Below are 15,633 nucleotides of genomic sequence, written 5' to 3' on the forward strand. Positions count from 1 at the left end.
AAGCTGAAAAGTGAAGTGCTTGCATGCAATAGGAAAGAAAAAACATCCCCCTCATTTGGCTTAAGAGTGAATTACAGTAAATTCAATACAGTTTGCCAAAATTAATAGAATCAAGTGTTTTACCAGCTTTCTGGTTTTGCCAGTGTGTTGTGTTCCAAATAAACCAATCTGCAATGCTTAGGACAATAATGCCAGAATGAGACCCATTACTTACGACAAGGGAACAATGATGAGATAGGGGCCATTGAGTCTTTTGTGCTCCATCAGGTAAGTGATCAGAGCAATAGTTTGTATTGTCTTTCCTAGTCCCATTTCATCTGCTAAAATTCCATTCAGATTGTTATTATAGAGAGAAACCATCCACTCCAGTCCCTGGAGCTGAAATGAAAAGAGTTTCAGTTATTTAAAACCCACAAAAATAATTAACAATAAATCAGCAGCACGGAACTAATGTTCTGATGTCCCTGTCTACTTATAAGTTAAATTTCCTTTAGTAATACTATATGCATGGAGACCCCTGCCTATCTTTACATGGAAAAAATATTCTGTTTAAAACACTCTGTAAGATCAAGTCAAATTTCATGTATAAAGGTTTTACTACTGCACACAAAGCAACAGAGGCACTTATAGTAAGGCTGATAAACACCACAGCAGGTATTTGTTCCTCAGTTTCAACACTCTCAAATGCTGAAACTTTCTGTGTGTATTTCATGACATTTGTGTGTGTCAATTAAAATCTTTCAAAACCAAACTCATCAAAACCGCACAAAACACACTTGCCAACTGTATCACTGGTATGCTAAAGCTCTTGTAGCACATGTCCACTTAGTACTTGCCATTCAAAACTCCACATCAGAGTAGGCCACCTTTGTCCAAATATGCCTTGTGTATAAAATTCCAGAGCTGGAAAGGAGCCAGAGTTCTGTAGCTTAGCAGTATCTACATAACAGAATTTCACACTCCAAGGAATGCTGCTAGAAAGCACTATTCCCTTCTCAGACAGATTTTCACATGTGTGTATCCCATTACTGATGGATGCGTGAAGTTTCTGCTCCTCATATCCAGAGTTTTGGTGTGTCCCATGCATGGAGAGAGCAGGAAATTAGGTGGCCTGAGAAAGTTCAGAGGGAAAATTCTACAATACACTCTTGAAGTAATTGTCTGTTCTTCCTGCAAGACAGTATCCAAAATAACTGCCCATAATAATTGCAAATTTACTGGCCTTACATACATGTGGACTGATTCATATTTACTATTAAGTCATCAAGAGCTGACTGGAATCTGTAGTGTCACTCTATGTCCCACCTACAAAGTCACTTCAGAATTGAGGAAAGCTCTTTTGTCTACATAATTATTGTTTTATATATACAAGCAATGTTCTGAATAGAGATAAGATGCAGGTTATCAGAGTTCACTAGAAAGTTGTGTGATAGCAGAAGTGTAGAAAATATGCATCAAGGACATTTTCAATCACATGTGAATCTAGCTTATATCAAAATAGTAAAGGTCTTGGTTACCAAATCCAGCGAAAGTCTGTGAAGAACATGTGACACCAACCTCCACAGCAAAGTATTTATCTTATTTTCAAGTTGTACCTATCACTGCCCCAAAATATTCGGACATTAATTAAAAATAAAATTCTAAACTTGTAAATATTGGAAGGAGGAAAATACTGTTAATCCACCAAAAGAGTAAGAAATCAAAGTACAAGTCAGTTAGAAGGATGCCAAAATCAAAATATTATTCACCTGCAATGAAGAACAGGTAGAGGTAGCTGTAAAAAATTTGTATTGTTCAAGGAGTATGTATGTAACGTTATCTGTGACAGGTATCATTGCTTTGTCCAAACTTCCAAATTCTAACCTACTAGAGCCTTTGTACTTCTTAACAAATTTTCAGTTTGCCGTTTGAAAGATCAGACTGAAATGTTTGGCATAATCCCAAGTTTTAGGTATTTCATTGTTTTAATGATTTCTCACCTGATAATGTTTTAATGTGCCATTAATAAGAAGGGAAGACTGCTTTTCCACCCTTTCAGTGATAGCATGAGCAACAGTGTAGTAGGACTGAGACCCTCTAGCACTATATTGCATGCTATATTCATCATCCACATCTTGTTTCGCTGTCCTGGAAAGTAGAAAAAGAACTCAAGTGAATTCCTACAAACAAGTATTTTTTGACCGTGGCTTACATGTCTAAAGAAACAGTTCAAGTCCACAGTTGTGAGTGAGGTGAGTACACCAAAGGGTGCAAGATTATAAAGAGTATACAATTAAATGATCATGCTCCTTCTCCTGCAGGTATTTATACCAGAGAAGTAAAGCAATTCACTGTAATCTACAGAAAGCTACTCCTGTGAAACACCACTGTTAGATATCACAGTTCCTAATAAGCAATACTTAAGGAAAACTCACTCAATGATTTGCTTTGCATCTTTCTCAGAAACTTCCTCACTGTTAGGATCCAGAAGTATCTTCTCATCTGTTTCTAATTTGTTTGATTCTTCTTCCTCATCCTACAGAAATACAGAAAAAGAACAGAAGTGCTGGGAAGTGTAATGTGTACCTCAGTCATACTTTCAAATGGCATTCTCATACTGGTAGCTTTCATTGGTCAGTGTTTTATGACAGACATCTGAATCATAAGGTTCAATTTAAACCTATTCTGCAATAAAATTGCACTGCAGCATAACAAAATGATTGATTTTTGACACACACTAACAAAGGAAGTCAATAATACTTTGAAATAAAAATTATTTTCCCCTGTAATGATCTTCCTTAACAAAGGCTTTCTCTGATTACCATATTCATGGAGAGTATTCCAATACCATGTGTATTTTTTTTGTGTTGTATTCTAGATGTCTGATAAATTAATAAGGCTTAAAATACTGTCACATACTACTGATTTAGGCCTCTAGTTTCTTAATTTTTTAAGATCAGTTATTTTTACTCTTTTGAAATAACTCATCTTTTGACTACTGTTGCAGCAGATAGCATTAACTTAAAATCTCACTAAGTGAGATTCTAAAATCTGACAGACATCAGGCCCTTCTCTCCTACCTTAATACTAACAGATGTGTAGAATTACATAACCAGAAATTACTCCTACAAAGACACACCGTAACATCATACAGTCCAGCCAATTTCAGTGGTTGTTTGGTCCAGTAGTGTAAAGACTAAACTTAGGAGATCTGAGTACTATACCTAGTTCTGCTACCAGACTGTTGATTGAACATGTCCTTCTCTATTCCTCATTTCTGTTCTCCTTTAGAAAGTACTGATCTGAAAATGCTATGCAATTATCACCATTCATTATTCATAGTATGTAATATGATGACCCTGCAAAGCTGAGATCTTTGTATGGATTAATGGTAAGATTCTTCTTAGAATTTTTATAATAACAGCATTTAAATCACCATCCAAATACTCAGTCAAATAAGCCTACCCTGAAAAGTCTGAATATAAATCCCTGTCATAATCCCTAACATTTTAATACACATAAGTAGTAATCATGATTTTTATTGCCTATAAAACCTTCAATGCATAAACTTTGAAGATGTTAATTTCATTCAGCACAAAGCCACAATGCAGCATTTTCTGAGATGTATTTTAAAACAGGAACCTGCTAAATCCTCTGGTTCATTACCATTTACAATCACAGTAAAATATTTACTCTTCCTAACGACAATTACCAGTTAGGGCTTTACAGAGTATATAAAGAACTAATGCTAAAATTCAAGAACTACAGAATCAATTAATTTTCCTGTTCATAACAGTCTTAAAGCACCTGCACATCTCCTATCACCTCCCCTCTCTTCATTATGAAGAAGGGGAAAATTAAATATGAAATAAGTACTTTTTTTTTACTGTATTGTCACAGTATTTCTTTTTGAAGATACATACCTCCTCCTCATATTCAGAGCCACTTTCATCTTCACTGTCTGATCTGGGAGCAACTTCATAGCTATACAAAAATGACAGAAAGATCGTGAATTACAGTTAAAAGGGGGAAGCTAATAGGTTCAAAACATCCCCTACTCAGCTTACATATAATAAATTGAAACAAGAATAGAATTGGTAAACAAGAAAGTATAACATGAAAAACATCAATGCAAACAGGAAAAAACAGTCTACTTTGTATACTAGCTACTTACCCAGGGTTCATTTCCAGCCAAGCATCCAGCTGACTTGCTTTGGGTGCTTCTGGTCCAAGAAGAACTTTGCCTGTTTCAGTGTGAGTCACTTTGACTGGAAGGTCACTCATCTGACTGCTCTCATCTATGGGCTAAAAATTCAAGTGACATTTTACACTATAAGGCAACTGAACTCCATACTCTTCTTACATAATAAAAAGAACTAATAGCACTATCAAAATTGCAGTTCTGTACAACCAGTGAAGTTTTGTTATTAGATGCCACACTTTCCCACTAAGCAAACACTAAGTCACGGTATTCTGTGTGTAACATACTCTATGTGACATCCAGAAATACATCCCAGTATCTCAAGTAAATTAACAAGAACAACACGGAAAAGAACACGCTATTGGTTTTTGTGGACCAAGACACAAGTTATGTATTTTATAGGCCTTTAATCCTGTTGTTTATACCAACAGACATCTGTAACAAAAAAACACACAGTGACCTTATGGCTTTTTTTTTTGAGAAACAAGAATCAAACAATTCAGATAACTTTCTAAGTAAAGGCCTGTTTTAAAGATTCACTGTCCTAACTTCTTCAACTAAGCTGATGAAGCACCTGTAAGAACAAAATCTCTTATTTGTGTTGTAACAGAACTAGAATAGTATAATCACTCTTTATGTTATTTCTTTGCCCTGTTTAATCACAGATTTTTTTACTTCAAAAACTTTTTGCTTTCTAATACTGTTTTTACCCAAGAATATTTTCCAAATAAATACATATGAGCAAGAAAAACTAATTCTAAACAGTTCTAAGTAGTGACTGGTCAGAGTGCTAAACACAGCCAGTTTCCATTAATACTGAACTTACAGGAATATTATGTGCATTTTCCTTGTGCAAATACAAATATACTGAAGTATTTTTGCTATAACTCTAACTATACTAGCAGAACTATCACTTTCAAGTATAAAAAGAGAGCACAAGTAAAACAAACACAATTCTAAAGTCTTTAAATAAAAATGAAGTGGAATAGAAAAATTGCATTAACAGAAGAGCTCTGAATGCATATGCTGGGCTACTGAATGAACAATATTATCTGAAGAATGACATAGAAAAATTACTAATTTCCATTTGCTTGTGAGGAGGAAAGAATTTTCAGATGTCTTAATCCATCACAGCACTGTACTCAGTCCTGTGCTGCAAGATTGCATTACATGCAATGTCAACAATGTATTTTTTATAAAGATGAGAAGATTGACTATATTGTGTTCATGCGCTCAAACTAGAAAGTAAGTTGTCTATATACAGACTGCAAGAAAAATATTTCTTGTAAGCACATTACAAAACGGAGAGGCAGACTTCATCACTCTCAATGATAGAGTCAATATAGTTTTCATTTTAGTCTTTGATTTTAGGAATAGTGAAAGGCTAGCATACATGTTAACCTACATAACGATTATTTCTGTTTATAAAAAACAGCTCCTAGAACAGTTGTCATCATAACTCTTTTTGAAGTTATAGCCATGACACACAATCCAGAATAATCACTGGAAAGTTGCTTTTTTAAAAAACCAAAAAGTAACAAGAAGAAAAAAAAACACCTTGTAAAAATTCATACCTCTCCATCAGGACCAAGACCAGATGCCACTCCTTCTGCATTTTCCTCAGCTTTCTACAACAAATAAAGACGTCATAAATACTATGGTCAGATTAAAAGTACAGAAAGTATACTTTATATGATGTAAATATTTTGGATCATGAATATGTTTCACTTATTTCTGAACAGCCTGGGATTCAAGTTTTTGAAGGTGTGGATGGATATAGACAGAGATAGGCCCAGAGCAATAAACACACAAAAATAATTTACTAACATAAGGAGGGTACCTACTCACTTCAGTCAATGATATAAATTTGCATGGAAGAAGTGGCTGGCCCACTCAATTTCCAGCTCAGACCTAAAGCTCAGTTGCTTATAGGCTATTCTAATGCAAATAAAATAGTAAATTATTTTCACATTATTTACTATTAATTTCCTCTAAACTGCTTTAATCTCCTAAAGGTGTCAGCAGGCATCACAGATTGTACATTCATGCAAGGCACTTTTGTCTTGCGTATGTATTTCTGGTTTTTGGGTCTGACAACTAACTAGAAGGAGTATTTTTGGAGCTTTTGTACTACGTTCCAATCATGTGTAGACCTTACTCAAATTAGAAACAAAAGGAACCCAGGAGTTCTTCACTGGAGAAAGCTATATTTTCTTCTGTCCAAACTGAGAAACGTGCAGTACCTTTTTCAAGGCTTATTCTTATTTACCTTACTTAAAATGTCAGCACAGTATGAGGAAAAAGAAAAAGACATATAGTTTGCTTCTGCATTCAAACTTTCCTAAGCAATTCTGAGCAAGAAAGGACATTTTACAGCTTCTCCTCATGCCACACTGCTGAGTTTGTAGCACTATAGCAAAATATTCTGGATACTAAAGTTAAGAGAATAGCCTAACAACAAAAAGTGATCTCTTAAATTGTGTTTTAGACATAAAAAACTTCTAAGTATTATTAAAGCATGTGATCAATACAGACCATCAAGTTACTCCTTTTTTTGTTTAAGAAGTATACTTGAGGAATAGCTGCACTTCTCAATATTGATATAATCCTTAATATCTACTTCAGCCTTTTTCTTTGCCACTAAATTCCATTATCTAAAGCATGTACTTGAAATGAACAAGCAGCAGCTGATGCTCAGTAGGAACAACAACAACGAGCTTCAAGGCTGCCTGCATCAGCACTTCTGTGCAGCAGGTATGACTGCTGACAAAGAAAGGAACTGTTCCAGAAGTGAAGATTTTAAATAAACACAAGGGCAGGATAAGTTACCAAAACACTTATCTACTCTTGGCTGAACACACTACATTGACTGAGAATACTTTTTCCCTGGATGAACCAGGGCTGGGATCCATTCTTTTACACTAGAGAATGCTGTCTAATACATAAAGATTGTTATAGCTTGGCTACAGGCAGTGGAAAAGAACTTAACAACTCAAATTACAGACAAGCAGCAAGCATCAGTGCTGTTCACTGTGCAGAAGTCATAACCTGCTGTGAGAACATTAATAACGTACAGTTAAAAATTTTGGAAATCAGAAGAACATATTACAAAGAAAATAAATGTAAATAATGACAGACATCTTGCACTTTTATTTTGGACCATGCAAACAGACCTTTAATGTTGACAACTTAACCCTTGAATTGGGGAAATCTCTGTATTAAAAAGCAGGAAGGCACGTTTTGTTAATTTTCTGCATAATGACAGGAAAAACTACTAACACTAAAGTGAAAAGCTGCACTGCAAGTTGAACTAGCCTAGAAGATGAAAATCTCATATGGAATATTTTTTCTTTTGCATGACTACAGTATGAAGCTAGAGACAGAAAACACAAATAGAGGAATATGAAAGAAACAAACAAGCAAAATCTATCATGAAGATTACAGAAACTGTGTCCCAGAGAAAGAATGGACTAATCTCAAATTTTATTCTACTAAGAATATAAGGTTCACTCAGATATCTATAATGAGCCTGGCAAAGATTATTTCTTCATCATCTACTTCCTCACTGCCATTTCTAGGAGAAAATCCTAAGAACTCTCTTTTTTTGTTTTTCTGTAAGTACAAAACATTAACTACAGGTATTAGTAAATTAAACTTTATTATGGATTACAAAACATAAAAGTTTAAGAATTGAAAGTGTATGACTTGCAAAAAAGACACAGTGCCCACTAAATGCAATGTGTTCCACAGTCATGGAATGAAAAATTCATAGAATACTAGCTTAAAATAAAGGGTAATATTTGTGTGAACTCCTACTTCCTTCACATATGAGCAAAAGATTGCTGGAAAGAAGTTAATTACAAACAAAAAGATGCAGATGACCAAGACAGAGCAAACTTTTTTTTTTTTTTGCTAATCTTCCCTTTGGTTTTAGGGTGGGATATATGCAAACCCTGAATATTATTTACAGGACATATTTCCTTTCAACTTCAGGAACAGAAAATTATGTCTTGACTGACATGGCCAGAAAATAACACTGTCTCTTATACATACTTAGACTAAACTGACATAGAAAGAGAAACATATCACCTATGTGGACATACTTATTTACATTATTACAGTGATGCAGTTACTCTGCTTGCTGTCTCAATAATGATTATCTTTACTGAGCATTTTGTACCTTAATCAGGCATGTTCTCATTGGTAATGCAGGCCAAGAACCCCATCCACACTACATCTTTATTCTGTAGACAGGTTATTGTTCCTATGTTAAGACTATACTCTGAGGAACAGGCTTTTTTTTGAGAGCAGGAAAAAACATGTACTGTTTTTTAGGTCATTAATGTCCAAGATCAGTATTTTTTCTAGGCTGGTTGTTTTTAGCATATTTCCAGTACTGTTAGCAAACCCACTAAACATGATGCTAGTATTTGTAGCAGTAATTCGTAGCAAACCACGCATGGAAATAGATTATAAAAATCCTCTTACATATTCTGCAAGAGACGAAAGGTACTCTGAGGTCGTAAAATAAAAAATAATTTCTTAATCACTGTTTCACAGATAGAATTATTGTTTTGAAAACTGCACTGTTCAATTTCAACAACTTTCTCTTGCACTTCATATGAAGAAAAGTAAAGTGAAAAGTCTCAATTAAAGGTTAAAAATGTACAATGAACAATATTACTGCAAAATATCCATTTACTATAATAAACCTAGCCAAGTTTATTAGCCATTTTTAATGATCCTAACAAAATGGACTTCACCAAGTATATAATATGGAGGTCTAAAATATGTGTCCTGGATGAGACAGCTACACAACTCAGACTCTTGCCATGTTCTTCCCAGAATGTATTTTTGATACATTGTATTCCTTTTGAGTACATTAATCCTAACTTATACATCTGTCCCAATTTTACCTGTACAAAGTTTATGAGCAAATTAGTGCCATGAGGAGATCAGCAGCTAAGAATTTTGTAATCCTGCCTCTTATCTTCTTCTGAGTTAATAAAAGCATAGATATATATTTCAATAGAGAGATAGATGAGTTCCCTCAGCATTGAGAATTTGGTGGTGTAGATTATTTTAGACACCCTGATACATGTATGACAATTGGGCATCACCACATTTATCAACATTTAAATTGGATTTGAAGAAGAAATGGCTTAAAAATATCAGCTGTAACTACTTGCCTTCTTTCTTCTCCTTCGCTTCTTCTTCTCTTTGGCTGCCTGTGCCTGTTTATGCTCCCATACCAGGTTAGTCAAATTAGCCACATACTCATCTGTTTGCTGCAACAAGTAGGCCAGGCGTCTGTCTTTCTTTTGATCAATCAGCTTACGGTACCCTTCTTCATCTTCGGCCTAGTGACAGAGAAGAGATGTCAGTCATGACAGAAATGATGGTGAATGCACACCGTCCAGCTCCCATGTCAACAATAAAGTGTTATCCTAGGTCATTATGATCTGTACAGAGGGGCAGCTACATGGGTAAAGAGCTCATTGGATGATCAGGCCCAGAGAGTCATATATTTGTATCAATGTCACAGCATCATAGGGGTTGGCAGGGACCTTAAAGATCTAGCTCAAATTCCCCTGCCATGGGCAGGGATACCTTCCACTAGACCACACTGCTCAAAACCAGATCCAGCCTGGCCTTTAACACTTCTAGGCATGGGGAATCCACAGCTTTTCAGAGCAATCTGTTCTAGTGTCTCACCACTCTCAGAATAAAGTATTTCTTCCTAATACCTACTCTAACCATACTTTAATAGAGCCACAGAATCGTTATTAACACTGGAAGACCCCAAAGATATCAAGTCCAACCATCAACTTGACACTGCCAGGTCCCCCAGTAAACCATGTCATCAACCACATCCACATGCTTTCTGAACTTCCCTAATTAACTGTTTCAACGCTTGACAACCCCTTCAGTGAAGTACTTCTTTCTATGTAAAATCCAGTCTAAACCTTCCCTGGTACAACTTGACACTGTTTCTGCTTGTTACCTGGGAATATGAACCAATCCCCACCTTGCTACAACCCTCTTTCAGATGGCTGTACAGAGCAATGAGGGCCCCCTGAGCCTCCTTTTCTCCAGGCTGAACTCCAGGTCCCCCAGCTGCTCCTCATAGGACTTGTGCTCTAGATCCTTCCTCAGCTCCACTGCCCTTCTCCACACATGCTGCAGCACCTCAATATCCTTCTCCGAGTGGGATCGCAAAACTCAGTAGAGGATTTGAGGTGTGGCCTCACCAGTGCTGAGTACAGGGGGTCAATCCCTGCCCTGGCCCTGCTGGCCACACCATTGCTGGCACAGGCCAGGATGCCATTGGCCTTCTTGGCCACCTGGGCACTGCTGGCTCCTGTTCAGCTGCTGTCAACCAACACTCCCACATCCTTTTCTGCTCTGCAGCTTTGCAGCCACTCTGCCCCAATCTGGGGCTGTCGTGACTCAACAGGGGAGGGCACTTTGCCATATCACTGGCCTTGGCTTTTGATGTAGTCCATGATATGATTGGCTTTCTGGCCTGCAAGTGCAAATTGCTGGGTCCTGCTCACCTTGTCATCCCCCAATTCACCCAAAATTCCTCACTGGAAGGTGTCAGAGGTCATACTTTGTCTGAGGACACTATGAAGAGCCATACCACAGGAGTCCCTGCATCATGTTGTGTTTAACACAACTATCAGTGACAGAGGAAGGGATGGAGGGCACTTCAGTCAAGTTTGCAGAGGACATGAAACCACAGGGTATCTGTCAATGTGCTCAAGGGTTGGGCTGTGCTTCAGAAGGACCTGAATAGGCAGGAAAGCTGTGCCATTTCTGACGTTAGAGGTTTCCAAGACAGGGCTGAAAAAAGCCTTGAGCAATCTGTTTTGAACTCAATGTTAACACTCCTGGAAGGTGGTTCAACTAGAGAGGTCCCTGAGTGACTCTGAGACAGAGATTCCACAATTCTACACATTTCCTACTCTCATGGACTAACAACTAGAAAAATCTGCAGTAGTTATGACTGGCAGTGAAGGGAAAAAAAAAATCAATGCTACATTAGGCAGACTGAATGTCCTGAAACAGAGATAGTAAGTCTCCTACAGAGATGACTTTTCAAAGACATGAAGTACAGGCAGTTCACCAAGGGGAGGAACACAGGAGCTGGACATAAGATTGCATTTAGTCCTTTTTCCAGTATGAATATAGACCCTTTTCTTCTGGATGTCATGTGAACTCTTCTCTTTTTGTTTTTGTACTGCTGTTCTACTCTGGTTTTATTTAATCTCTGAGATAGAGTTCACTATCAGAAACAGGATTCACCAGATAAACCCTATCTGAGTCATCCTGGCAATTTCTGCGTCCTTGTCATACTGTGTAAGTGTGTTGGACATACAACAAATATTATTTTCATATGTTGTGACAATATAATGCAGAATGTCAGAAAAATACAAAAAAGCAGCAGAGGTGCCAGAGGTGCCTGTCTCAATTTTGGCTGAAACAACAAATTAAGGAAGTATACAGTGCTGTATAAAAATCAAACACAAACAAGAAATACTTTAAAGATGATTACTTTAAAATACAGCACTCGGGGAGATCTCCTGCTTTTCTAGAGACACCAGAATGGCATACAGTGAGTAAGAATAGCTATAATATTCAAACTGAGCTTGCAAAACTGCTTACAAAATTCCATTGCTATGTTCAACCCATCAAAATTACAGTGCTCAAACCCCAAGTTTTCAGGAAAAATAAATTATCATTACGATTGTTGTTGCTGTTTTTATTGCTTCTAATGTTGCTGAATACACAGTCTGTGTAACCTAGCCAAGGTACTTCTTTTATATATTTAAGCTTGTCTTGACAACATCTTTTAAAAATCACACCCATTTTTACATGATACATATAGTACTGCTAATGAGCTGTGACACAATCACAATTTCTAATCATAGTAAATGAAGAGAAATTTGTGGAATTAATTCAGCATTTCTGAAAAGATATGCAAAAACTTTTAGACAGAGCACATTTTCATAGACCACGGCAAGCATCTGAAAGGAGATAATGTTTTAAAAAAACCCACTAGTACACATCTGTGAATTCCAAATTCACTACAACTGGACTAGAACTAAATAGGCAAAGTAACCCCATTAACAAAACACATAGATTGGTTTTGCAGAAGGATTTAATTGAGCAGTAGGTGCAAAACCCTAAACTGAGAATGCCTATGAAATTTTTTATGTATGGTAAGAGCTTAACCAGTCTTGGTGAGGTTTTAGGAGAAAGCACTGCTCATCTGGAAGCACTGGTATCCTGTTCAATTTCTGGACATCCAAATCTACTTTGTTTATTTCAGCAGTGCACATCTTCATTACTTAGCACACTGCATGTTCAATTTTACATAAGCTGAACCTCACAATACACAGAAGTATTTCCCAAATGTAAATATTGCTTTTATTTAAAAATCAGCAATTTTTTTGCTAATAATTAACATTTTTACATGCTAGGTTAGACAAACTGATGATGATGACCTCCATTTATAAAAAAAGCTCTTTAATACTGATTACCATGTAATTTTAAGAAATGCTCTAGGGCCTACACATCTGTTATTCTCTTATGCAAGTTTTAATTTACAGAGCTTTCTTTTCTAAGTTTCTATCATTGTTATATTTAATTTTTTCTGCATTTCATTTTGTGATTTTTAAAATGAAACTATTCAGCCCATTTTCATGGTGGGAATAGATTCTGGACAGGAACTAGCATTTATATCTGCACCTCTATTAGATACTTACTGTCTTTGGCCAGCAAGTTACAAAGTAAACTTGTCAATTTCCTTTCATTCTGTGTTGGTGAAACATTAATAAAATGTTAAGACAGAGCTAACCAATGTCTTGAAGAATGTTTTCTAGCCCAAGTCACTGACATACTTGTATATATGCACTGATCTTTCTACGCTTTGAATTCCAGAATTATTTTAACTCCTGAAATCTCGGCAGCCCTCCGACTGGTTCCACAGCATTCTGAAGAGATGTGATTATACATAAACCCATTTTACTCTGTTCTTAGAATAATACAACTGATACTGTGAGGGTATAGGGAAGGAAAAACCATGAAATGGTGTGGAGTATGATTTGAAGCATTAAATGGGTAGAATTGACTGGTATTCATTCTCAAAACACATGTGTTACTCTTACTGGTTATATGTGGAATCAACTGTATGTAAAAATTGTGGAGTAATGCATGAACAAATTAATCATCTGGAATCTTCCAAACTATAAACCTAGAAATACACTGAAGTCCATTATTTGTAAAATGGACCAATAGCCCTGCAATCATACAGAAGTGTTAATATGTGAACTTAATAAGATTAAGTTGCTGTTATTCAGAAGTGGCTGTGCTAAGTTTTCATGCTAGTAAAAAACATCAAGATATTTCTATACAAAAACCTTAAAAAAGAAGGAGCCATAGCTTAAATTCAATAGTATCACACTACCGTTAACAGAAACGTACATAACAAAATGTAGTTACGTACATTTTTACGTACATGGATTTATACTTTTTTCATTGCTGAGTACCTCACAAAGAAAAGGCATGGAAGTGGCTGAGATAATATATAAGCATTTTAAAGGGATACAGTACATAACTTTAACTAAAATAACCATCTTCCTTCCTCTACTTCTTACCATTAGTCTCCTCATTCTTTCTTTCTCAATTCTCTCAGTTTCTTTTTTCTGCTCACGTTCAGTGTTGGCATGCCAAGTTGCCACAGCTTTAGAAAGCTTCTGAATTTTCCCAGCGACTGACCGGTGGTACTCTTTAAAATCTTTAGCATGCTGCAATATGCTATTCAGGTATTCCTAGAAAGAGAATCAAGTTAGTGCAGGCACTGTGACCTAGCAAGGATTTGAAATCAAGAATGTAGGAGTTCTGATGCCACAGTCTTCCAATTACTTATCACAGCACTTGGAGTTTTTTAAAAAACTCCAAAGGTAAATAAAATATGTAAAAGAGAACATCTGCACAGCAAAGCAAAATGCATTTCTGTCATGGGGCAAACACCTACTAAGTTAAAATACCTGGTGCTTCTGCCTACGCTTTCTCTCCTGTTCTATCTTCTGTTGTTTTTCAAGCTTTTCTGTCATACGAGCCTCTCTTAAAGTCTGCCGCTTGCTTCGTTTGTAGGCTTTGGAGTTCAGCGCTGTCTCCAGTGTTGTGTCACGACGCATACAGGCTACTACCTCTTGTCTTAACTACCAGTGGAGGGAGGGCAGAAAAGACAAACACTCAAAAAAATGTAATAGTTCTTAATAAAACAACTTTAAACACTGTTCTGGCAGAGTAAAAAAGTAAACAATTCAAAATATATTGCAGTCTCCTCTTCCATTTTCATTATAGTTCTGAAAATATACAGCATTGATACAGTTGTAACAGCTACATCTGTCACCCTAAACAAAAAAATTTAACCTTCAGAATGGTCAAAATTAATTACTTTTAATTATAATTTCTTCCCTCTTTACAAGATGCTGGTAAGAACTGCCCTGCCACAGTAAAAGGGGCCAGCCAAGATGTTACACATCAAAATAAAATGCAAATGAACCACATACATAACTCATTTTCTAGTGCTGGACCTGAACATAACTGACAATTTGTTTCACTGACAACTGTACAGAAGACGGGTGGGAGAGGTAAACGTTAAGAGCTTGGAACAGTATTGCCATAGTCCCAGCAGTACAGCAGGGAGAGCCTGCTGCTTTTCATCTGACCTCTGACAAAACTTCATTATAAATGAGTGCCAAGGGTAGAAAGGAAGGAAGACTTGGACACCATGGCACAACTCCTGCCAAGGCTTTTGTCAGGAAGTATTTTGGTTGACCTGCCAAATCACATTTGTTCTTCCAAACTAGCTGTAAGAGCCAATGGCAAGAGGCCTGTAGAAGTCTGGCAGTTTGATTCCTTTCCTGAAACTGATTTGCTGATTCAGGCACTCAACATTCAACTTATATTTTATGTATGATCCTGTTATGTTTCATTTTCAAAGTCTGTAGCACAGTGGAAGTACCAAAAACAAATTACAGAGAAATAGCACACAAAACACCAACACACAACTTTTATTAAAACAAGGGGACTTGTGGAAATACTAAGTATGTTCAGAAAGAGGTATTTGTTGAGAAGGTCTGTGATGAAAATCAGCTTGCAGTCTATCCAGAACTTATTTTGTCTTTGTACCAATGTCATGTTCATTTCAAAAGACACAGTTCTATGGTCACATTCTACACTGGAAAATAAAGCAAGGAACAAAAGTAGCCCCTGCACATTTTTATTACCAAAACAAAATAAAATCTAACATTTCTGTGACTTGCCTGTTGGTTATGTCAGCTCTCATGCACGATCTGGTTACACTTTGCAATAACCCAAAATCTCTTTCCAGTTTACTCTTCACTGCATGAACAGGTTTGCCTGTAACTGCTATGAAA

The 15,633-nt window shown here is 36.5% G+C and overlaps 1 protein-coding gene across 7 annotated transcripts in view; it reads right to left on the reverse strand.

Annotated features, from left to right (window-relative positions):
- The window catches only part of SMARCA2 (SWI/SNF related BAF chromatin remodeling complex subunit ATPase 2), a 119,056-nt gene that overhangs the window by 64,350 nt on the left and 39,073 nt on the right, over positions 1-15,633 (reverse strand). For all 7 annotated transcript variants that reach the window (XM_071425133.1, XM_071425127.1, XM_071425132.1 and 4 more), the window contains 9 exons: positions 14,236-14,409; positions 13,843-14,016; positions 9,370-9,540; positions 5,755-5,808; positions 4,154-4,284; positions 3,903-3,963; positions 2,415-2,515; positions 1,980-2,127; positions 215-378 (listed from right to left, as the gene is read on the reverse strand). In XM_071425133.1, coding sequence (XP_071281234.1) covers positions 215-378; positions 1,980-2,127; positions 2,415-2,515; positions 3,903-3,963; positions 4,154-4,284; positions 5,755-5,808; positions 9,370-9,540; positions 13,843-14,016; positions 14,236-14,409 — 1,178 coding nt within the window. The remainder of the gene's footprint in view (positions 1-214; positions 379-1,979; positions 2,128-2,414; positions 2,516-3,902; positions 3,964-4,153; positions 4,285-5,754; positions 5,809-9,369; positions 9,541-13,842; positions 14,017-14,235; positions 14,410-15,633) is intronic.

This window comes from Agelaius tricolor, unplaced genomic scaffold (assembly GCF_023055355.1).
Source record: "Agelaius tricolor isolate 1412-34295 unplaced genomic scaffold, bAgeTri1.0.p SCAF_4, whole genome shotgun sequence".
In the NCBI taxonomy this organism is placed as follows: domain Eukaryota; kingdom Metazoa; phylum Chordata; class Aves; order Passeriformes; family Icteridae; genus Agelaius; species Agelaius tricolor.